The sequence below is a fragment of the Eucalyptus grandis genome, chromosome 4 (assembly GCF_016545825.1).
Source record: "Eucalyptus grandis isolate ANBG69807.140 chromosome 4, ASM1654582v1, whole genome shotgun sequence".
NCBI lineage: Eukaryota > Viridiplantae > Streptophyta > Magnoliopsida > Myrtales > Myrtaceae > Eucalyptus > Eucalyptus grandis.
This window is the reverse complement of record NC_052615.1, coordinates 29,046,790-29,070,356: the sequence shown is the minus strand read 5'-3', so window position 1 is coordinate 29,070,356 and position 23,567 is coordinate 29,046,790. Positions and strand designations below refer to the sequence as shown.

General features: G+C 41.9%; 3 protein-coding genes and 1 pseudogene across 4 annotated transcripts; 2 read left to right on the top strand and 2 right to left on the bottom strand.

Moving 5' to 3' along the window:
* Window positions 1-708: 708 nt before the first annotated feature.
* Window positions 709-4,978, top strand: LOC104441687 (BTB/POZ domain-containing protein POB1). The gene is made up of 6 exons (XM_039311341.1): window positions 709-1,147; window positions 2,123-2,272; window positions 2,868-2,989; window positions 3,074-3,137; window positions 3,250-3,529; window positions 3,849-4,978. The coding sequence occupies exons 1-6, from the start codon at window positions 871-873 to the stop codon at window positions 4,672-4,674; spliced, it is 1,719 nt and encodes a 572-aa protein (XP_039167275.1). The 5' UTR covers window positions 709-870; the 3' UTR covers window positions 4,675-4,978.
* Window positions 4,979-5,895: 917 nt separating this feature from the next.
* Window positions 5,896-7,370, top strand: LOC120292863 (annotated as a pseudogene).
* A 4,708-nt stretch (window positions 7,371-12,078) lies between these two features.
* Window positions 12,079-13,925, bottom strand: LOC104443108 (6-phosphogluconate dehydrogenase, decarboxylating 1, chloroplastic). Its single transcript, XM_010056463.3, has one exon. It carries the CDS (start codon window positions 13,744-13,746, stop codon window positions 12,259-12,261), a length of 1,488 nt encoding a protein of 495 aa, XP_010054765.2. The 5' UTR covers window positions 13,747-13,925; the 3' UTR covers window positions 12,079-12,258.
* A 1,416-nt stretch (window positions 13,926-15,341) lies between these two features.
* LOC104441686 (translation initiation factor IF-2) lies at window positions 15,342-23,348 on the bottom strand. Of its 2 annotated transcripts, none has more exons than XM_010054873.3 (8): window positions 23,140-23,348; window positions 22,527-22,572; window positions 21,709-21,820; window positions 21,189-21,258; window positions 18,448-18,772; window positions 17,018-18,061; window positions 16,509-16,658; window positions 15,342-16,219 (listed from the first exon to the last, which is right to left on the bottom strand). In XM_010054873.3, the coding sequence occupies exons 2-8, from the start codon at window positions 22,551-22,553 to the stop codon at window positions 15,785-15,787; spliced, it is 2,163 nt and encodes a 720-aa protein (XP_010053175.2). In that variant the 5' UTR covers window positions 22,554-22,572; window positions 23,140-23,348; the 3' UTR covers window positions 15,342-15,784. The 2 variants fall into 2 exon arrangements, with proteins under 2 accessions (XP_010053175.2, XP_039167344.1); XM_039311410.1 differs by having other exon boundaries at window positions 23,166-23,348.
* Window positions 23,349-23,567: the final 219 nt, after the last annotated feature.

Genomic DNA, 23,567 nt, shown 5'->3' with positions numbered 1-23,567 from the left:
GAATTTTCGCCATATTTTCTCGTCTTGTCTCGATAGTCATTGACAGAACTTAAACGATAAGCAAGCCGGATGTGAAATGCATGTAAAAGTCTAGAAGAAAGTTGCACATAGAGAAGTCAAGTGAATGGCAAAATCGTCAATTTCATGATGACGGTTTCAAGAAACATCTGCTTTATCAAGGGCATTTTAGTAAATGTGGAGGTGGTGACCAGATTAGCATGTTTCTTTTTCTTTTTTCTTTTATTAGTATTAAGACATGGATACAGATAGGCATAGAAAGTATGGACACAGACAAGTATGAGACGTAGACGGATATAGAAGCACGAATACAATTTCTCTTTTTAAAAAAATAAGGAGAATGGCATAAATAATTCCTCAATTTTAATTTAATGTGCAGTAACGTCTATGATCACGAACCTGGACCAACTGTAAAATGTCATCCTCAAATTTTTTTATTCATTCAATATGATTTATCGACTCGAAATAATATCTAGACTAGATGAAGATATTTAATAATATAATAAGTTTGTGGACCATATTGTATAAATTAAAAGTATAATCACGATCATTCGTGTCATTTTATGAAAGGGAAAAAAAAAATTATATATGCCTAGGTCTATAATTAACGGATAATTAAATAAATACAAGATTAAGCCTCACAGAAAAAGAGGAAAGAAAATCGGTCGTCTTCAATGCAGAAATCTACTTACAGGAACTACGGTTGCTATTTCCTAGGGCACAAGTCACAATCTCTCGCTTTACCGACTTCCCAAGTCGCCCGCTTGCTCGTCCCCCAAGTTCGCATCATTTGCTTCCTTCCGCCGGTAACCGCCGCAGCCTCCGGAGGTCCGCCGCCGCCGCTGCTGCTGCATGAGGGAAGCGAACGGCGACCTCTTCGAACCGCCGGCGAGCGCCATGGGCTCGGGCTCGGGCTCGGGCTCGGGCTCGGGCTTCTCCCCCGGCCCCCCCAAATCGGACTCCGACTTCGGGTTCGCGTTCAACGACAGCAACTTCTCCGATCGGATCCTCAGGATCGAAATCGTCCCCGATTTGCCCGACTTCAAGTCCGACGGCGAGGGCTGCACCAGCATCGCCGACTGGGCCCGCAACCGCAAGCGGCGGAGGGAGGAGATCAGGAAGGACAACGGTCAGTCCCCGTTCCCTGGGTTCATTTCGCTTTTTCGCATGTGGTCGTGGTAGAGTCGTGCCTGTCGGTTTATCACGTCGTGAAGGAAGGAGCTTCAGTTCAGTTGTTTTTTGATTTGCCGAGGAATTACCTGTTCGACTGTCTAGCTTCGGAAATGGTACGGATTGTACCTCAATTTGAGACCTAGAGATGCAAAATCTCATTTCAGGCCAAATTTCACCGATATATGTTCTTGATGCTGTGATTTAAGATGGAAGCGTTTTTGTGCCTTCAATTTGGCTGCAGAACCTCTCATGATATTAATATCACATCAAGGTCACTTTTGCTCATTAAATAGTGATTTCATTTTTGAAATCCATGTTATTTTTTGAAGATGTGCTCCTGGTAATGTGAACTATTTACTTTGGCTACATTCACGCATTTCAATTTCCTCGCTTCCAGAAACTCACACCGAGCAAATGGCTATACCGAACTCCTAGCACCCTCGGAAGTACTAATTGGAACAGTTCAAATAAAATACCTACCTGAACTGCTAATTATCATTTGTTGTACTTGGCTTAATGGGATCACTATAACACAATCTCACTTCCTGGTTTGCTTATCTAAGTTTATATTTGATGGTGGGCATTAAGGAGGTATTAGCCTAACTATGCAATTACCTATCATGACCATGAATCCTGATGAGCTGGTGTTTTCATGAGTAATAGAAACTTACAACTCTTTTTTTTTTTTTTTTTTTTAAAGGGAATTCCTTGTTTAGGTTCTAACTATGCTATGATCACTGAAACAAGTCACGTTTCTTTTCTTGCCTCCATAAATATGTATTCATTGTAAACATTTGCTGCTGTATGGCGAAGTTCATCTTCCGTCACTTTGGCTGTTAGTTATCTCATTCACTTGAGATTTGTCATCCAAGCATAGTTCCCCTTTCTGGCAAAATGATCACATGATGACGGAACTTGTTTGCCTTTGTAGTTTTAGAACCCGTTCAGTTTGAGGAGCAGATATTGAGTTGCAATATGCCAGATACAGATGATGGTGCTGGGTATGAGAATCAGGATGAGGAAGCAGTAGCAATGATAGAGGAATCACCTTCTGATGGCGTCATGAGTTCACAAAGACTTGGTATTTCTATGTTGCTTCTTTTTTATAAGAGCTGGTACCTTTAATGGTGAATCATGCCATCCTCATCTTAATCTTTTTGGTAGTCTTTGGAGGAGAGCTGGGTGCATTTTAAGAATTTCGTGGCGTATGGTACTGATCATGTTCATATGTATGCCCCTTGCATGTGGTCGTGACTGGTCCTTTGTTCTTTCTGGGTATTGATTTATGTACATTCTTATACCTTAGAGGAGGAAAAGATGGTGATTTACAACATGAAAGCTGTTTCAAGGGGCTGTACATTGGGAATGTGAGGGAGACCTTGTCTTTACTTAAAGTTTAGGAGAAAGTACTATCTGTAAGTTTCAGATATGTAGTTCTTCAAGATGAAGGACTAACATGAGGTTTTTGCAGCATTTGCAAAATAGGAAGAGTATGTATAGTCTATGGAGCTGTCGTTATGAGAAGTAATCACCTTGGAAGTATTCTTCTTTTTTCTTTGGCTGTGATGTCCATGCCTACGGCACTGCTCATTGTCATCTTATATCACTTGTTACTTTTCTTTTAAAATGATTAGATTTGTTTGTGCTGTTTCGATGTTAATTAGAGACTTTTGCAGGTGATGAAACTGCGCAAAGTGGTGGTACATCATTAACCATGGAGTGTTCATCAGTTCTTAGAGTAAAATCCTTGCACATAAGCTCCCCAATTTTAGCAGCAAAGAGTCCTTTCTTTTACAAGGTGAATATTTTCAGTTACTGTGTACTACTACCTGTTTTGCTTTCCGTACACGATAGTTTGATTGACATCTAGTGTATTCTTTAGCTGTTTTCAAATGGGATGAGAGAATCGGAGCAGCGGCATGTGACTTTGACAATCAATGCATCTGGTACTTACCTGAACTCTCACCAGATTTTGGCAATAACTACTATACTGCATATATGATGTCTAGATTTTGATTCTACTAACTTCTCCTTCTTTTGCTGTCATTTGTGGAGCAGAGGAAGTAGCTTTCATGGACCTTCTCAATTATATGTACAGTAATACTTTATCAGCATCCACACCGACAGCTCTTTTGGACGTTTTAATAACTGCAGACAAGTTTGAGGTGGCATCATGCATGAGATATTGCAGTAGACTGTTGCGGAACTTACCTATGACTTGTGAGTCTGCATTGCTCTACTTGGATCTTCCTTCCAGTGTTCTCATGGCGGAAGCAGTTCAGCCTCTCACAGATGCAGCTAAGCAATTTCTTGCTTCACGTTACAAGGACATAACAAAGTAAGCTTTTCTTCCTTTAGACCCCTTATCTCTTATAAATATTGAGTTTTTCAAGTATTTCTTCTTTCTGATCTCTGCAACAGCTTTTCCCTAGTGGGAACGGATACTTTTTGTATTCTATGTTAAAAAAATCCTGTCTTTTTTTTTTTTCCTAATTTATGTTTTGTCGACTGATTGTTTGAGAAAGAAGTGAATATGCAATTCTTTCAGGATGTATGCTTTTATTAATCCTAGTTCAGCTGAAAGCTTTGCAGCAGAGTACAAAAGCTGACTGTTGAGACTTTGTGCTGTTTCACTAATTTGTCGGATTGCTTTCCAGGTTCCCAGATGAGGTGCTGAACTTGCCTTTGGCAGGTGTCGAGGCAGTGCTGGCCAGCGATGATCTTCAAGTGGCATCTGAGGATGCAGTTTACGACTTTGTTCTCAAGTGGACCAGGTCACATTATTCTAAACAAGAGGAGCGAAGAGGTGTCCTTGCTTCAAAACTTGGGCGACTTATCCGTTTTCCATACATGACCTGTCGGAAGTTGAGGAAGGTTTTGAGTTGCAATGACTTTGATCCGGAACTTGCCTCGAAGGTTGTTCTTGAGGCTCTCTTTTTCAAGGCTGAGGCACCATACAGGCAACGGTCACTAGCTGCTGAAGAAGCCAATGGTATCCACCGGCGCTTTGTGGAGAGGACTTATAAGTATCGCCCAGTGAAGGTGGTGGAGTTTGAATTGCCCCGCCAACAATGCATTGTTTACCTAGACCTGAAGAGAGAGGAATGCACACATTTATTTCCTTCTGGTCGAGTCTATTCTCAGGCATTTCATCTTGGAGGACAAGGGTTCTTCCTCTCTGCCCATTGCAACATGGACCAGCAGAGCTCTTTTCATTGTTTTGGCCTGTTCTTAGGGATGCAAGAGAAAGGTTCAGTTGCTTTTGCTGTTGACTATGAATTTGCAGCTCGATCAAAGCCAAGCGAGGAGTACGTGAGCAAGTATAAAGGGAACTATACCTTCACTGGTGGGAAGGCTGTAGGATACCGTAATCTCTTTGGTATACCTTGGACAGCTTTCATGTCAGATGATGGCCCCTATTTCATTGATGGCATACTCCATCTTAGAGCCGAGCTCACCATCAGAGCAAGCCCTCCTCCCTGAATCTGATGGTAATGCTTGGGGGCGCCCTCATTTTGACGTCGGCTTGAAGAATCTACTGGTTCTGCGAAATGGCTGCATCGGTTCCGTGGGGATTATCGGTGGTTGTAAAGGGAAGGTGCTTGGGATTGGGAAGCGGAGTGCAGTAATATTGGTTTCCCCTTTCTTGTTTCTATCAAGGAGGGAAACAAATTAGTGCTCTTTCTTTAGGTGTAATGATGTTTTCATATATATCAAAATCCCTTCCATCTGGTGCTCCTTTCTCTGGATGAGCTTTTTATCCATTTACTTGGGAAGATTTTGGCGATGTAATCGGGCCGAGTCAAAAAATAGATCACTATTCCATCGTTCTGCACTTAAAAGGTCAACGCCCCAATCGGTCATCAACAGCACATTTTGACTCTAATTTATGGGGAACTCAAGCAGACGCTACTATGTACTCAGAAGTATGGCTTTTAAATGACTGTTTTGTTAGGTAGTATCGAAGCAAGGTATTCTTTACGCTTGAATAAATGTAATATTCACTCACGTGCGTCGTGATGATTGCTGGGGACGCCACCAGCATGTTTGAGGTATTGTGAAATACGACTTCTCTTTGTTTTCAGTTGTGCACGTGATAAGGGAAATGAGAGTCTTTTTCCGTACAAATAAGCACCTGGAAAACACAACGAACGAGTGCATCAATGCAGGCTGAATTGATAGGTACAACGAATGGCCTTCGATCAATTCCCGATTCTCTACACAAGGCGTACCTATCTATGGTCGCCCTGGCAAGCCCATGATAGGAAAGAGCCAAATTGGCTAGGGAAAAGTCTTTAAATTTGCTACATCTAGAATTCCACGACGTATAATTCGGGGAGGTGGCGGAAAAAATAATTCTCTCCAATTTGGGGGTTGAGTCGAGCCAGCGCCAGCCCATTAAAAGAAGGAAAGCAGATGAGGGAAGAGGGAGCAGCAATCAATCCAAAGGGTCAAGCGATAAATCCCCGTTCCCGACGCTCACGTAGCCTTGCCGCATTCAGTGGGCTGAGAGAATCTTTGAGACTTTGCCCAAAAATTTAGCACAATGATGCGTTCGTGCTCCAACATTTGGGACCCATTCTGGAAGAACTTTCAGCAACCTTCATCACGACGCGTTTCGCTAGGCTGCAACAAGTCAAAGCTCGGTACAACAGCCACAGGATGAAAAGAGACCTTTTTGGGGTCCAACTTTCGGAGAGGACCCATCGGATTCATCGTGTCTCAGCATGCCTGGTTTGCTTCGAAGACTAATCATCACTTTAAACAAAAGAAACGTCTCCTCCAGCGACTTCTTTTCTCTCGATCCTTTTGCGACTGATCCTCCGCTTCGCTTCCGTTTAAGACACCGTGGCCGCTGGCGTCCTCTGTTCATGTGCTCATCCTCTCGGTCACGTTCAAGATGAACTTGGTCCTCTTGCTGTTGGTTCTCACCGTCTTCTACCCGGCGTCTGCTGGTCCCTCGGTGAAAATGGAAACCAATTCCTTGGATGCATCGGTTGAGAACTCCGCGTTCCAAACGCTGGTCCTGCGCCGGCCTCACACCGGCTCTCTGTACAGAGCGATCCCGCCCGCTAATTTGTCGGGCGTGGAGGTTTCGGTCATTCGGCTGCGAAGCAGGACACTTTGGAGAAACGGCACTAACTTCAGGGGCTTCACTCTCCCACCAAGAACATTGCCAGTCCCTCACGTTAGGAGGCTTGCCATAGTGTATCAGAACTTGGGCAACTGGTCCTCCCAGTATTACTCCATGCCTGGGTACTCCCTGATCACTCCGGTCGTCGGCTTTAAGGTGTACGATGCATCTAATATTCATTCTAATAGCATCATCAAGCTTGGCCTCAAAACGAGTGGCAATCCTATATCTATTCAATTCGATGCTCTGTTGAATACTAGCGGGAAACCTTCCACAGGAAAGTGCGCGGCCTTTTATGCTAATGGGACGGTACATCTCAGCGCAATGGGATCAGCATACACATGTTATGCTCAAGATCAGGGTCGGTTCTCAATCATCGCTCCTATTCCTCCTGAGACAAGGAAGGGGAAGCGGGGGAAGTGTTGGGTGATTGGTTTAGCGCTCGGATTTGCGGGGATGGCCTCGATGTGTTACGTGGGTTTTATGTTTCTGAGGATGTCGAGGTCAAAGAAAGTTCAGGTGATGGAGAGACAGGCCGACGATGGGAGCTGTTCAAGACCGTATGGGTTGGCGGCAGCAAAATGCCTTCCGCGACAGTGACAAGAACACAGCCGGTTCTTGAAAACGGAGGTTTAACGTAGTTCCGAGCATTCATTGCCCAAGAGCAAGAGCCATTGTCACTGGATCTTGAAGTGCGAGCAACACGGAAAAAAGCGAGACGGTGAAGACAAGCTGGGCATTTCGGTTTGAGCTTGCTGATATGAAATTATGAATCCATTTACAGCAGATTATATTGGTCTTCATACTAAGTACCTGAAAACAGAGGAGAAGAACACCTTCTTTCCTTTTCTTTGATCGCTTTCCGGCCATTCTAGGGATATTGTGCTTTGTGCTTGCCCAGAAGTTGCTCTTTTACTTAACGTTGACATTGTGAAACTACACTCAAATTGCATATCCGAAGTCTGTTTTGAACTACATACCACCCTTCCTTTATAATGTTCTGTGCCTTCCATCTCTGTCTAATCATATGAATGCAATTGCAATCCTCTCTGAGGCAGAATAGTCGTTAGACTTAAACCGCACACAGGAAATTTTTCCTTAGTTTGCAGTTAATGTTACGTGCATCATAGAATGATAACACGCCACTTGAACTAATCACATCTCCACTGCATGCTTATAATTCCATGTTAGTGTGAATAATCTATCCATTAAAGATAGATATGGAGTAGAAATAACATAAAGGGCGATTTGGTATTCAGAGAGGCAGTGACACTTCGTGGGGCTTGAAAAAAGAAAACTTTGGGCAACGGGTTATTGATTCCGTACATATATTAGGTCATCTGTTCGAGTGTACTTGGGGTTTAGGTGAACTGCTATTTTTGCGGTCGACCAAGTTTGTAACTAGAGTTGCAGCATCTCATCGTGGCCAAGATGCTGCTCAGCTTCTCCCTGGTGAGTCCTATTTCTCCGTTATCTCCTTGCGGCCAAACCCTAAAAAAGATGCTCTACTTGAGGCTCTTTAGCATAATTACTCACTTTTCTAATTGAATTTTAAACTTGTCAATTTTACTAATCGAGTTTCATCAATTGAGTCTATTTGGCTGGAAGTCACCCACATAGACACTAGTCATCCTATATTGCAGGCGGTAATGGCCTTGTAACCAATGATCCTTGCTAGACTTGATAATAAAAAAGAAGAAGAAAGAATAAATAAATAAATTTAATTTAAAAAATTATAAAAATTCTTCACGTCAATGTTGATAATCCTACATAGCACTATTAGGGTCTGTTTGGTAACATTTATACTTTGGAGAATAATTTTTTTCAGAAATAATATTTTTCTATTTCTATTTCCCCGAAATAATTTCGAGTAAAAAAAAAAACGTTTTGATAACTATATAAAAATTTTTATTTTCCAAATTGAAAAAAAAAAAAAAAAAAGAAATGTGTTTGGTACGATCCATAATTTTTTTACTAACATATGATTTATTTTAGTTTTTTAATAATTTTATAAGATTTTTTTCTTTTTTTCTTTTCTTATTGGTAGCTAGTGTGGTGGCAACCACTGGATAGCATGGGGCGACATTGGTGAGCGGCAGGTGGCAAGAAAGAAGAAAAGAAAAATAAAAATTTTTCTAAAAATTATTTTTAGGAACAAGAAATTATTTTTTATTTTACTTCTTATTTTTGCTTCAACTCTATTCTTTGACCACTTTTCTAATGCCGGGAATAGAAAAATTGATTGATATTACCAAATGGATTTTTATTCTTTTTTCTTTTCTGTTCTAGGGAACAAACGAATAAAAAAAACAAAAAGAATATAAACATTGCCAAATAGGCCCTAAGTATCCATTGACATTTCATTTATGATCCATTTGGTAACGTGAGGAACAATTTCTTTTTAGAAATAGTTTTTTTCTATTTTTATTTCCTAGAAGAATTTATGAGTAAAAGAATGCGTTTGACGACTATATAAAATTTCTATAATTAGAATAAAAAAAAGAACAAGATTATGTTTAGTATGATCCACAAATTTTTTTTTGTAACGAATAATTTCTTTTCATTTTTTAATAATTTTTAAGATTTCTTTCTTTTTTTTTTTCTTTTCTTATTGGTGGCTAGCCAGCTGTAGTAATTAGTTGGTGGTGGCAATGGCACAATCGGCGGGCGAGCGGCGATGATTGGCCTGTTAGTGGGCGACAATTAGGGGTGGGCATCGGTCCAAGGTTAACCCTAAATCGACCCTGGACCAGCCCAACTCTGCCAATCCCGATCCTAGGGAGACTAGGTCGATCATCGGTCCTAAAATTCATGGACCAACATTGTGCGGGTTGATTCTCGATTCTAAAGTTCCAAGTTGGTCCAACTCTGACCAACCCTAATATATATAATATTATTTATAATTTTTTTATATAGAGAAATCTTAAAATAAATAGCGTCAATAACATTAAACAGCTCTTTAGTGAGAATTCAAGTAATTTCACATTGTTATTTAATAACTTAGATTTTTAATTTCTTTTACGACATTAATAATTATAATTTACGGAGGAAAATGTTTTTGTGAGGAGTTCTCACGGCGTCCAAAAATGCACCTTATGGTATCCTCCTTTAATATTGGTTCTCTTCTATCTTATTTGTCCTCTTAGTCTTCAATTTGCCAAAATCGAAAGATCGCCACTTGACACTCGCCTTGCTCGCTTTGGGTCACTCATGCCACTCGCCGCTTGATGCTCACTTGGCTTGTTGCTTTTTGCTTGACATTCGATGCCCATTCTATTCAACACTTACCCCACTTAACCCTCATTGCTTGCCTTCTTTAGCTGAGCTCACTTATCATCGAACCCATTTGGTCAGTACGGTCATCGGTTGCCTTTTTAAGGAGTACAAAAAATAAAATAAAAATTATTGATTGGTCTTGGGTTGACCTTGAAACCTAACCGAACTCATTGGATTAGTCTGGTCCTCAATCGTTTTTTTAAGGAGTATAAAAAATGAAATAAAAAATTATCGATTGACCCTAGAACCGGACTAAACCCATTGAGTCGGTTTGGTCCTTAATCCCAAGCTCAATAGGTCGATCATCGGTCCCAAAAATTGAGGACCAACACTATGTAGATTGGTTGGTTCTAGGGTTATGGGGTAGACCGGCCTAACCCGGACTATGTTCACCCCTAGCGACAATCAACCGGCCAATGATTGCAGCTGGTGGTGGTCAAACAATAAGGGGTCATGCCAAGGGGTGACGGGCGGCAAGGAAGAAGAAAAATGAAAAAAAAAAAAAACTTGCTTCTAAAAATTGTTCTTGAAAATTAGAAGCTATTTTTTTTCTTCTTATTTTCGATCCAAGCTTATTCCCCAACTACATTTTTATTCCGGGAAATGGAAAAATTGATTGACATTACCAAATGAATTTATATTCTTTTTTTATTCAAGAAAACAAAACAATAGAAAAGCAAAATATTAGGAATATTGCCAAACATGCCTTAGCATCCAAAACAATGATTTTGGACTAAAATTGATCAAATAGATGCAATTGAAAAAACGTGAAAAATATTATTATGAACTCAATTGATAATAACGTAATAGGTTTATGACTTTTTTGAAAATTTTCCCAAATGCACATTCACCATGATTTTGGCACAAAATATCGTAGCACAAAAATGGCCAAAAGAGATATCTTTTCAGAGACCGGTTAAGCGAGACATATCCGTTCATGGTTGACAATTTCAGTGACGGCTACCAAACCTCTAATCCATCAGCAAACGGTTCGTCGAGGAACCATAGAAAAACCCAATACGCATGGGTACATGAATTTAATTTTCATGGAATGTCATACCCTAATAGGCAACGACCATTGAGATGAGTCAAGACTCCGTGAACTCATCCTAATTGCAAGCGATCTTTCATGTGGAGCAGTTTGTCTTGCGAAATTGGACTGTCCATTTCAACATCCTCTGCAACGGAGGTATTAAAATACGGACAGGACGAGAGAATATTCGTGCAAGGTACAGGGAGAAGCTAAACAGGTATCCCACCAACCGATGATTTTGAAAGCCTCACAACTCTGTCTTGTCTGTTTCCATGGAGAAGAGTTGCCAACAAGAAAGCATCTAAATATCACAGGAAAGCATCTCCTGAGAGAAAGCAACAGCACCATCGATGTTCAGGCCAGAAGAAAGAGAGGGTCCGTCAAGAATTCTTCTATACCACCATCAAGACGTCATCCTAATATGCAATCCTCAGGCTGCGAGTCAATAGAGCTGTATGAATCGGCCATATCCAATGTCCCAATTGTGTGGGGATGAAGATCAAATCTATAGGCCTTTGGACACAGCCATAATTATATCTAAGCAGAACCAAAGTAATAGTAGCTCCTTCATTCCCATTCAAGATGCGAGTTTGAGCATGGACTTTAGACAACACCAGATCGAATCTAAAATCCCTTAGTGCTTTCTTCATCATACTTGCATGTTCTGTTAAAAACTTAGAATCACAACATGCCGACACTTAAATCAGATTATGCCTCTCGCAATCTCTTGACCGATGACACCCATCCATTAAGTACAATTAAAAACACTCTCATCAGAAACTATTCACTGGAAAGCCCAAACATAGCATCCCATCACAGCACCCTCACATGCTCCATAAGATTACCAGATATGCACCAGAGAACAACTCGTGCATCTCTCTCCCTCTCTGTCTCTCCGCGCACAAATGCCTCAACCTCCTATACCTGATCGTAAACTCCATGGTGGTATATCATCAGATTACTAGAAATTATGTGATCATGATCAATAAAAGTCCCATTGATAATGAAAGGATGAAAAACAAGTGTGAAAAGCCTTGAGCTGTGCTATCCATTAAAAGTTAAAGATCCTTTATGTTAAGTTACAGTTTAAGCAGAATCACTGCATCTACATTCTGATATCAGACTAGTTGTCCCAGACAAATTCATTCTCCAAAGCCTCCCATCATTAAATGAATTCGGCATTTCAGCATTCGCAGTGTTAACTCATAAGAGGTTTCATGTTTCCATAAGCATCTACGCGATTCCCACCACCCCCCCCTTCTCTCCAATCAAAGCAGGCTTCTACCCGTCTTGACTTAGTGAAGAGGTGAACAGGCAGCATTTGCTCGGGCCAACACTTCATCACTCACTCTTAAGTATATGAAGGAACAAATATACTCCAACTCGACATAACATCGAGTATATGCAATTTGACTGGACGAGAAACTGCAGAGTGTATAGCAGATTGGCATATGGAAAGGCTTTAGGCATGCATTTCTTATTTGTAACAACGAAAACCTCAAGGCTGAACAACAATTGTAATGCCTAACCAGGAATATTCAGTGAGAATTACATCTCTAATTCAAATCAAACCGTTGGCAAGACCTGATCCAGACAAACAATGGGGCAATCTACTGACAACAGATCAGTTAAGAGAACCTACACCAGCACCACTCTTTCGAGCAAGTTTTGTCCATTCAGTGTGGAAAGACCCGGGGCGATCAATCCTCTCATAGGTATGTGCCCCGAACAAGTCCCTCTGAGCCTGGACGAGGTTCGCCGGAAGCCTCGCGCGCCTGTAAGTATCGAAATAAGAAAGGCTCGCACACATTCCCGGTGTGCTAATCCCAGCCGAGATCGCCAATCCCACAACTCTCCTCCACGCAGCTTGCCTCTGCACCATCTCCCTCGCAAACTCAGGGTCCACGACCAAGCTCGCCAAGTTTGGATTCCTCTGATAAGCCTTCTTGATCCGATCGAGAAACACGGCTCTGATAATGCACCCACCTTTCCAAATCCTCGCCAACTCCCCGAAATTCAAGTTCCAATCTTTCTCGATGCTCTTCGCCCTCAACAGATTCATACCCTGCGCATAGCTACATATCTTCGAGGCATATAACGCCTGCCTCACATCATCAATCAATCTCTTCTTATCGATACCGCTCCTCACGAACTCCACGTCCTCCTTCAACCCTGCCTCCTTCAAGATCTTGCTCGCGCTCTCCCGCTCCTCCTTCAACCCGCTCAGGTACCTGCAATCGAGGGACGCGGCGATCGTGGGCGCGGCCACGGACAGCTCCGCCGCCTGCTGCACCGTCCACTTCCCCGTGCCCTTCATCCCGGTCTTATCCAGAATCTTATCCACCAACTCCCCATCGCCATACTCATCCTTCACCTTGAAGATGTCCGCCGTGATCTCGATCAAGAAGCTCTCGAGCTCTCCCCTGTTCCACTCGTCGAAGATGGCGGCGAGCTCCTCGTTCGACAGCCCGCCCACGTTCTTCAACACATCGTAGGCCTCCGAGATCAGCTGCATATCGCCGTACTCGATCCCGTTGTGCACCATCTTGACGAAATTCCCCGACCCGCCTTCGCCAATGTAAGTGACGCAAGGCCCGTCGTCCACCTGGGCGGCGACCTTGTGCAGGATCTCCTTGACGTTCTCGTAGGCCTCCAAGGATCCGCCGGGCATCAGCGACGGGCCGTGGCGGGCGCCCTCCTCGCCGCCGCTGACCCCCATGCCGAGGTAGAGGAGCCCCCGCCGGGAGGCCTCGGCGATGCGGCGCTCGGTGTTCTCGTACCACTCGTTGCCGCCGTCGATGATGCAGTCGCCGGGGGACATGTGGTCGGCGAGGGCCGCGATGGTCTGGTCGACGGGGGCGCCGGCCTTGACGAGGATGATGACGGAGCGCGGGGGGCGGATGGAGAGCACGAAGTCGCGCGGGGAGTAGTGGCCGGAGAGCGGGAGGCCGCCCTCGGCGGCGGCGCGGTCGAGGGTCTCGTCGACCTTGGAGGCCGTGCGGTTGTAGACGGAGATGGGGAAGCCCTTGTCGGCGACGTTGAGGGCGAGGTTCTGGCCCATCACGGCGAGCCCGGCGAGGCCTATGCGGGAGAGGGCGACGGAGGCTTCCATGGCGAAGAAGAGAGAGAGAAGAGAGAGAGAGAGGAGAAGAGAGAGAAAGAGGGTTGGCGAGATGGTGTTGGTGGGTGAAGAAAGGTGAGATTTTTAAATGGGGAAGAGCGACGGACTCGTCGAGGTAGTGAAGGGACGGCTTTGCAGTTTGCACACGACCGGCCACCTGCGAGGGGGCGGCGTTTGTGTCTTTCTTGACGATGTCTCCTAGGTTAGGCAAAGAGCTACAGACCCCAACGATCTCAATTCACCATCCTACTCTAACGTTGAGGTTTTGGCATCAAGGTTTTGGCGAGTTCGATTGGAAAAGATCTTTCAATTTTGCTCATTTAATTTTTCATGAGACCAGATTAGAGTTTAGAGTGATTACATTGAGTCAATTGGACCAATCAATGCTCCAAAATTGATGGCCAAGATCTTTTCCAATCGAACTAGATGATTAATTTTTGAGATTTCCATCACTTTTTTTTTTTTTTCTAGTCAAGCAAAGGATTGCCAAAACCTCAATGTTAGAATAGGACGGTGAATTGAAATCGTTGTGGTCTAGCTTTCTGCCAAACCTAGGGGTGAACAACTCGACTTTGTGTAATCAATGTAAACTCTAGTTTGATCGCATGGAAAATGGCAGCATGTACTCTCTGATGCACATGTTTGAAAGGCTTGAATTGGTTTACCCAAAAAAAAAAAAAAAGAAAAAAACTGATTTGCTGGGGACTGCGACCAGAGGGTTGCATTGTACTATCCCTATTAATGAGGTAAAGACAGCCAGTCCTGTTTATAAAATATGAAGCAGAGCTTTAGATTCTACTGCAACGCCATTTAAATAGTTCTTGCCCCCAGCGTGGCCCTTAAGGAGGCAGCAAGGTCAGTTTTGGAGGGTATGTGGTTAACCATAAAATAATAGTGCAAGTTGAATATATGCAGTAGCATGTTGGCTCTTGTAAGGTTTCTACCAGCAATTATGGGAAATATATGTTCTAAGAAGTTTAATTAGCGCTGCGACGGTGTAATTCAGGATCATCTGAACCCTCAGCCATGTATATTGAGGATTTTTGACCCAAAAAAATATCGAGGATGATTTTCTGGGATTACTTTATTTTGAAATTTTTAGTTCATTCTAACAACCCTGTCATTACGGCATGTTGATTTACCCCAGATGACATTATATTATCCCCTTCAGAAGTTTTTCTGTCTCCTAGGTCCCTAAAAACTTTTAGCGGCAATGAGATTTTCTAGCAGGAACACAAGTTGCACAGAATCCTTGCAGCTGAGAGGGTGAGAGATTCCCTGCACAAGGCATGTCACAGCTGACAAATTGCCCCGTGCCTCACAGTGCTCAAATATTCAAATTTAATAGTATCCCGTTTAGAGAGAGAGAGAGAGAGAGAAGGGGCCTAGAAAAAAAAGTGCTGGAACATTTAACACTTGCAGACACCAATTGAATGTGAGGGCTTACCATGCTGTCTCAGATGGAGTATGATCATATCTATGCTTGGAAAGTCTACCTGTTCTAACCTGTCGAGGCAGTGTAGGTTAAACTGCACATAGAAATTCTGCAGGTTTAACATGAATATAATCATCTGGACAACGTAACATAGGACTCTGCATCATCCGATCCTCATGTACATCAGACAAGATGGACTGCATCCTTGAGAACATTACATGATTTTACCTGGTTATTCACTTCCTCACATCTAAATCCTGATAACTTGCTCTCCTATCCACGCAGTTTAAATGATAGCGTGAAAAAAAGGTTCCTCTAGGTTTGGTGATAAAACTCGAGAAGTTTCTCTCAGCAATTCATCAAATCCTGAATGTGACTACATCCGTGTTCCGCATCACAAGATCTATTAATTGTATATACAAATAAAAATATCATGCTTCTCAAACTGGGCTAATGTACACTTCTAAGGTTTGTACTAGTCAGCAGGGTCATCAGCATGTTGAGTCTCAAAACTTGAACTGTTTGTCAACCGAAATACAAAATTGTTGGGGGTGTCGGCGCGGCCTTTTTGAGATCAACTCAAACGGCATACTGTCAGCACTCAATTCGAACAGCTCCACTTTCCGATGAAATGAACTTAGGCTTCCGTACAACTTGTTCCAAGCACTGGATGATGTCCCCAACTTGGAAATCATCCCAGTCTCGGATTACAAGCCCACATTCATTCCCCTTTCCTACCGTCTCAACATCCTGCTTCTCTCTCTTGAGGGACGCACATGACCCCTCGAACATAACTTCTCCGCTCCTCAGGAGCCTCATTGTTGATGACCTCGTGACTTGCCCGTCAATAACACGGCAACCAGCAATCTTCACATCGGCTCCTTTGGATTTGCTCCTCCCTTTGAGCTCGAATATGTTCAAGACCTGAGCCTCCCCAGCTACCTGAGTCTCCGCAGTCCCTGGAGCCTTGTGAACTATCAAGCTGCCCATATCCTCCAAAAGATGATAGATCACACGATGTGTTTTTATCTGAAACAATATACAGAAAAATGGGGATTAAATAAACAGACCATGGCTATCTCAAGCTCCAAAATAAGGTAGGTTCTGTTCTTTACAGGGGAAGTGCATATCTTTATCTTTAAGATGCATGGAAGTGGGATTTTAAGTGAGCACAGAGTGAAAATTGTCGTGTCATTACAACACTTTTGCTTTCATAATTTTACTCCTGTTCACCGAGCGGTTATTTCTCCGATGCCACATTAAAAGCCACCATTAACAAAAAGTCACAAGATTGACAAAGAAGAAACAAATTCAATACCTGAATACTGGCTCTAGTTGCCGCCTGAGTTACAGAACTAGGAGGATTCTTCACATTGAACCCAACTATACATGCACCACAGGCTCGTGCTAGGTCGATATCAGACTGAGAAACCGGTCCAACACCAACATGCACAATGTTGACAAAGACCTGAGAACATGAATGGAAGAATATATGTCAACAGGAATGACTTACATAAAGCTCTGAAAGAAACAAAATGATGCGATGGCACACAAGGGGAAAAAACTTGAATTTACCGCAAACAGCAGAATTTTCTTCGTGCAAAGTAGTAGTAAGGGGTGTCACATCAAAGCAAGGCATTTGTTCATGAAAATTGATGTTCAATTAGAAAAAACATCAATAAGAAAAGAAGCATCTCATTCAAGGAGATGCAGTATGTGAAAATCAATGAATTTATGACTTATGCTTCTGTCTTCTTATTGAAGACATGTCCCAAAAGCAAATGCAAAAAATGGTTAGTGAATGGTCATATTTGTATTATGCACTACCTGAGGGCTATTCAAACTTTTTAAAGCATCTGTAACAGCTTGGACTGTTCCTTGCACATCCGCTTTCACAATTATTGGCATTTCCACTCTCTCCACCACTTCTTGTTCTTCTGATGACTCTTCAGCTTCTGTCCTCCCCTCGCTTATTTTCCGAAGTCTGTCTTTCTCAGACTTTCTTGTTCTTCCCGTACTAAGCATTCTAGCACGCTCCTCAGAATCTACAACGACAATATCATCACCAGCCATAGGAAGACCCTTCAACCCTTCAATCTCAATAGGCATAGCCGGGGTTGCTCGATCAGTCATCTTACCCACCATGTCCCTGAGAGCCCTTATTCTCCCCCACTCAGAACCCACAACCACATACTGCCCACAAACCAAAGTCCCTGCTTTCACAATCGCTGTGGCCAATGGACCACGCCCCCTATCAAGCCTTGCCTCCACTACATAAGCTTGCGCAGGCCCATCAATCCGTGCCTTCAGATCCATAAGCTCAGCCTGCAGAAGCAATGCCTCCTCCAACCTATCCAGTCCCGTTTTCTTTACAGCTGAAACTTCAACTACCTGTACATCTCCACCCATCTCTTCTAAAAGTAACCCCTCTGATGCGAGCTGCAGTTTCACTTGTTCAGGGTCCGCAGCTGGTTTATCGCATTTATTAATAGCAACAACAACTGGTACTTTGGCCAATGTTGCATGAGACATGGCTTCTCGAGTTTGGGGCATGACTCCATCATCTGCGGCTACCACTAGCACAACAATATCAGTGACTGCCGCACCTCTGGCCCGCATTGCACTGAATGCGGCATGACCAGGAGTGTCAAGGAATGTTATTGATGAACCTGAGGGCATGCTCACAACAAATGCTCCAAGATGCTGAGTTATTCCTCCAGCTTCCTTTTCCACCAAAGATGTTTGGCGCAGAGCATCCAAAAGAGAAGTTTTCCCATGGTCGACATGACCCATGACCGTGACAACGGGTGGCCGAGCTAAAAGCTTTGCACCTTCATCTGAGTGACGCCTTCTTCCATTGACGCCAAGTTCCTGTAAGATGTATAGGTCCAAAGTAAGTCCCTGCAACTATATTCAGACAAAGATACATGCACCACATTCAGCTGCATCAAGTGCTAATGGCAGCAAGCAGATAAGGATTTTCATGCTGAAGGCATTTTCATGTACTTTGCTGGCCACAAATATTGTCCTGGCAAAGTAAATACAATGATTAAGCAAGTGTCTCATGAGGCACAAGATGGTAATGTTCCATTTGAAAAAGGTTTTCTAAAAAGTTAAATCAGTGATCTCAGCAAATATTGTTTTCTAACATCTGTATTCTCAGCTATTTAAGAAGAATAAAAATGACACAACTTTTTTTACCTCTTTTTGCATTTCAAACATGTAAAAGAATTACCATGACAACCAAGCAAACATACCATTGCAACAAGCTCTGCAATGTCAATGCTGAGAGGATCAAACTCTGATTCGACCTTCTCCCCAACATTTAAAAGAATATCTTGCAGTGAAGATAATGACTCGCCAGTACGCTTGGCGAGTTCGACTATTGTCATGCCTTCGAAAATGTCGACTGTTCTATCGACAGAGGACTTCGTCGCTGTTTTCACTTTAGGTGGTACATATGGAGCCTCAATGGGTGGTTGGGTCCTATTCTCTCTTTTAACATACTTTTCTCTCTTGGGAGTCCTTAAACCAAATTGACCATCACCTCTAGCCAAAAGAGCCGTACTTGAATGAAAGCACCTAAAAAAACGAAAAACATTCTCAATCACATAACAAACTGTGCTGAATAAACAGCCACAACTAAGTGAATGCAGAAGAGAACCAAAAAACTATGTGAATTTCCTTGATCCTAGCAAAACTTACAAAGCCAAATTACCTACACCATAAGATCTGACAAGAACCTCAAATTCCTGACAAACTTTCTTGAAGGCCAGAACAGCAAAAACAATGCCCTAATAACTATTTTGCATGAATAATCAACTATAAGCGACGTGCTGGTATATTGCAGGAAGTTATTTATTTTCTTTAATATGTAATGTAATCCTCTTGGGGAAATGAATGGTACATTATTCTTAAATCAGGCAACTCTCCAGATTTATATTTGAGTTTTGTAACTTTGCAATAGCTAAGAGCTATGCATCTAGAGTGTGGCATCATGATCAATGAAGCCAAACTGGCTTATGAAAAATATAAAATAAATAAAGACCAGATTTTTGGACACCACGTCACAGTGAAACAAAAGATAATTTACAGATTCGGACCTCTGCCTGGCACATGCAGCAGAACTGCCCAAACAGTGAGACCAGGACTTCAAAAGTTTTTCATTTGTAAGATATAACTTTAATGCTGACCAGGCCAAAAAAGAAACTCTTCATGAAGCTTTAACCTTCCAAATCTGTTTCCACAGAAAGCATGTCTGGGACAAGTAGCCATACAGTAAGATTTGACCTCAAATTTCTTTCTTCTCAATTTTTTCCTTGGAACTTGACTCTCTATAGTAAGGGTGTAACTTATTTCATCCAGCCCCCTACCAGCACAGATAAGAGCAAATAGGATTCCAGCATACAAAGATTCCATTTCTCTGCAAATTATTAGCAACTATTGCATGATTGCATGTTTCTCATCAGGAATGGAATAAAAGTTCAAAAACCTTATATTGAGAGGGTTGTCTCCACCCAAATTATCTGTCAATAGTTTGATTTATGTCCATCACCAGCCTTAGTAAAGCCCAAAAATCTATCTACCCTTCACTCTGCAGGTGATGTTTCCCATAATTTATCATCACAAATAAGTCCAACAGCTAGCTTGCTGGCAAGTGCCATATGTGGCAGCAATGAACTTTTTTCAGTAGCAAGCCTCTAAAGTCACTACCACCAAGCTAGATTAGATATTCCAGACTCCTGATGCGACAGTTGCGTCCATATGCATATACCATATTTGCTATTGATTGATTCACAACTGGTCCAGCATCCTAGTAAGCGAAGCAGTTGCACATCCCCATAGTATATCACTGAACAAATTGAGCAACTTTCGTTTGACAACTTAAGTAACAGAAATTCATCCTCCTTTTTTTGAGATTTTAAATTGCAAGAGACAAACAAATTTAAACACCCAAATCATTGTAAGGAAGGAAACCAAAATTTATATTTAATCATCCTGTGACTTTCTTCAAAAGGCAAATTTCATTCATAAGGAACCAAGGCAGTAGTAGTGCCCCTTTTTCACAATAGTTTCAAGTTCAAAATCTATCAAATCCGAAAAGGTAAACACCAAACAGTCGTGTATTCTGGTTTAACAATCACCATTTTTATATGGAGACAATATCTATGCCCAAGCTAGTTTGAGGTCACATCACAACAACTAGTTTCAGACATTTCTAGCGGACTTTTAAATTTTAAGCTGCACTGTAAAAATTGCCAAACCAACATGAGATTGCAGACAAATCCGAGTTGCTAGGTCCTCATAATATCGAATAGCAGAGGAATCTGATATGACAAAGAAAATTTTGGTGGTTCTGAAGACCATCCAGATTGCATAATATGATAAATATATATCGGTTTGAGGGCCATAATTCAGTAGATTACGATTCTACCAACACAAACCACTGCCACCAACAACAAATTTAATTTAGTTGACATTCGGGAACAATTCAGGTTATAAAACCAATAAAGGGAACGGAGAAAAGACTAGAGTTAACTCTCTGAGAAATATCATTCCAAATTAGTTTATGCCTAATTGAAACTGCCAGATAGATATATGTGCACCATGGAATCACCAATCTTATAAAGATGGAAGTGCCCAAATAAAAAATCATTACTTATGTATTATCCTCAACCATAGGCTGGAAATGATGTTAAATCTCCAAGAAAAATTGCTCCAAAATTATTTTATGCAAAAGTGCAATAAAAGACAAAGTTGTACCTCCTTCCCTGTTAAAAGAAAGTGTCCCAAATCAAGAACTCATCACCTATCTATTACCCTCGACAAGAAGACAAGGCCTGTGAGAGCTAGATTTGACTATGTAGAGAGCACCGTTTCCAAAACATATTAAAATACGATAAAACTAACACACATAGGAAGGGTTGACAAACTTAGCACCAATCTCAGAATCACTCAAATACTGATAAGAAACAAACAGATGGTGAACTTCATTTACCTTAACAAAGTCTGGTCAGACAGATGCTTCCTATAGCTAGCCCCCTGCCATAATGACACACTAGAGAAATCTGCAAAATCACATTTATAAACTGAATGATCAGGATTTGCACTTACCATTCATAACATTCACAAGAGAAAGGTCAACAAGGATGTGCTAGTGAAAAGATAGAAAATATTGAGCTATATTCAAATGTTTCCTTCATCAAAGGTCATATTTGTCAATGTTTCATGGAGACACAAGAAAATGCATCTTCCATTTTTCTTATAATTCCACTTGCCATCGCATAGGTGGACTTACACACGATAAAATTGATAGTTTGATAAGCACGCTTCACTCAAACATGTCTTTAAGTGCGCAATTCAAATAAGCACAAGTGTTGGACACTAATTAAAGGAGGCATTATTCAGTCTGGAGATTGCACCAAAACAGTTAGATCAGAAATGAGTTGTGACATGAAATAGCTTGCTCAAAGGATAAAATGCCTTATGCTTATAAGAATGTGACTTCTCCACTGGACCTGAAAAGCATCTGAACAGAGCAGAAACCGATATCACAGCATCTTCATAGCAAGAAGCAGAAGCCCCACCTAATGCGTGTCTTTGTAATATTTTATGAGTAACTCGAAGACCCTGCAGAAAGAAGATAAGGTTAAAAAAGAATACCCAACATGGCCATCATAAGATCAATCTGTTCCCCTGATTCTTTGCTTCCCCCAACCCAAACCCGCACAAACCCTTCTGCAGTTTCTCCTTCCCCTCCCCCCAAGGAACCAGGAACTGTGGACCACTAGATCTCAATTCTTAAAAAAAATGAGATACAACAACATCAAGGCCCAGCAGCTAAAAGAATTAATATAAGTGATCGAATAATCTTTTAAAGGCACTCAAATCAGGCAATCCAACTCCTTCACATATTAGGCCCAAAAAAACTGCTTAAAATCTAACGATATAGTTCCCATTATGTGAACCATTTGACTTATTCAAACTCCTATCAACATTGTCTATAATCAAGAGCACATGAACATTCCTACAAAACCCCCAACCCAAATAAAAAAAATAAAAAAAACCACCACCACCACCACCACCACTGCCAACAACATAGAAACACGGCCATCTCTGGAATTAAGTGCAACATCTACTTGAGATTCTTGACCACAGCATTAACCAAGATATCATCAAACAAAAGCTGCTGCTTGTCCTATCAGCCATGTGAGCCCGCAACACAATTATCTCAACATCAATGCTGAAGTATAAGTACAGTTATACAACACAGACAAAAAATGTGAAAGAAAACACCTGATAGAAGCATCAAATAATTCTATTCAGGACACTTTACCTTGTTACCTAAGGCTCTCCAAGCCATTCATGAGAATGTCAAAGCCCTGCAATATGAAGGCACAAGCTTAAAATAGTGGGACACTAGTGAGCTGAATCTTAAGGTCTGGGTTAGCAAACAACACACAATTACAATAAGAGAACCAATAGGATGTTTTCAAAAATCAGAGGCTTATCCCAGAAGATCCTAGCTTTCTGTCAAATTGCAACCGAGAGACATTAACTATCCTATAAAAAATCCCCTAAAGTAAATCAACCAATAAAATCAAAATGTTCTTTTTAACAATGTTTCCACCTTCCCAATTCAAAGCCCATATGATTCGCCACGATGAAACAGAATTACCTAAACCAATTATAGTCCCCAGATAAAAACCATCGTTTCAGAACCCAAAAATTTAACATATTTCGGATTACACTCGAGTAAGAACTGGAAACATGGTTAAAGGAACAAGATTTACAGAAGAAAGAAGGACAAATTCCAATGACGGGTCCACAAGATAAGAGGGGAAATAGCTCAATTAGCTTCCAGCAAAGCATTCCAACCGAACACCAATCCAAAAGAAAAAGAAACTTATTCCGGTGAACAACCCACGAACTGGAGCGACTGAACTTACAAAATGAAAAGAGAAAGAAGGTTCACTTCAGCCCGAAGTCAGAAACTTTGGGGAGGATGGAGCAGTCGGCGACGACTCGAGGTTCGCCGATGGACCCAGGACTCGCCGCAGGATGTTGGTCCGAGGCGGGCGGGCGTGCGTGCGCTGCGCGACGTGGTCTGATCTCTGAGGCATGAAGGACGGTTGGGCAAACAATGAAATCTCGGACGGTGATGGTGTCGGGAGGCTTGGGTTTAGAGAAAGTTTACTTTTAGTCCCTGTATTATTTTGCTCATCTCAATCAAGCCTGTATAATTTTTGATATATCTAATCAAGTCCTTCTGCTTTCATAAATTTGCTGATTCAAGTCCCTCCGGTACCATACTTGTTTAAATTCATTCATTGTAACTGTTTGATGGTGCAAAGGTAGCATGTGGATAAAATGTTCC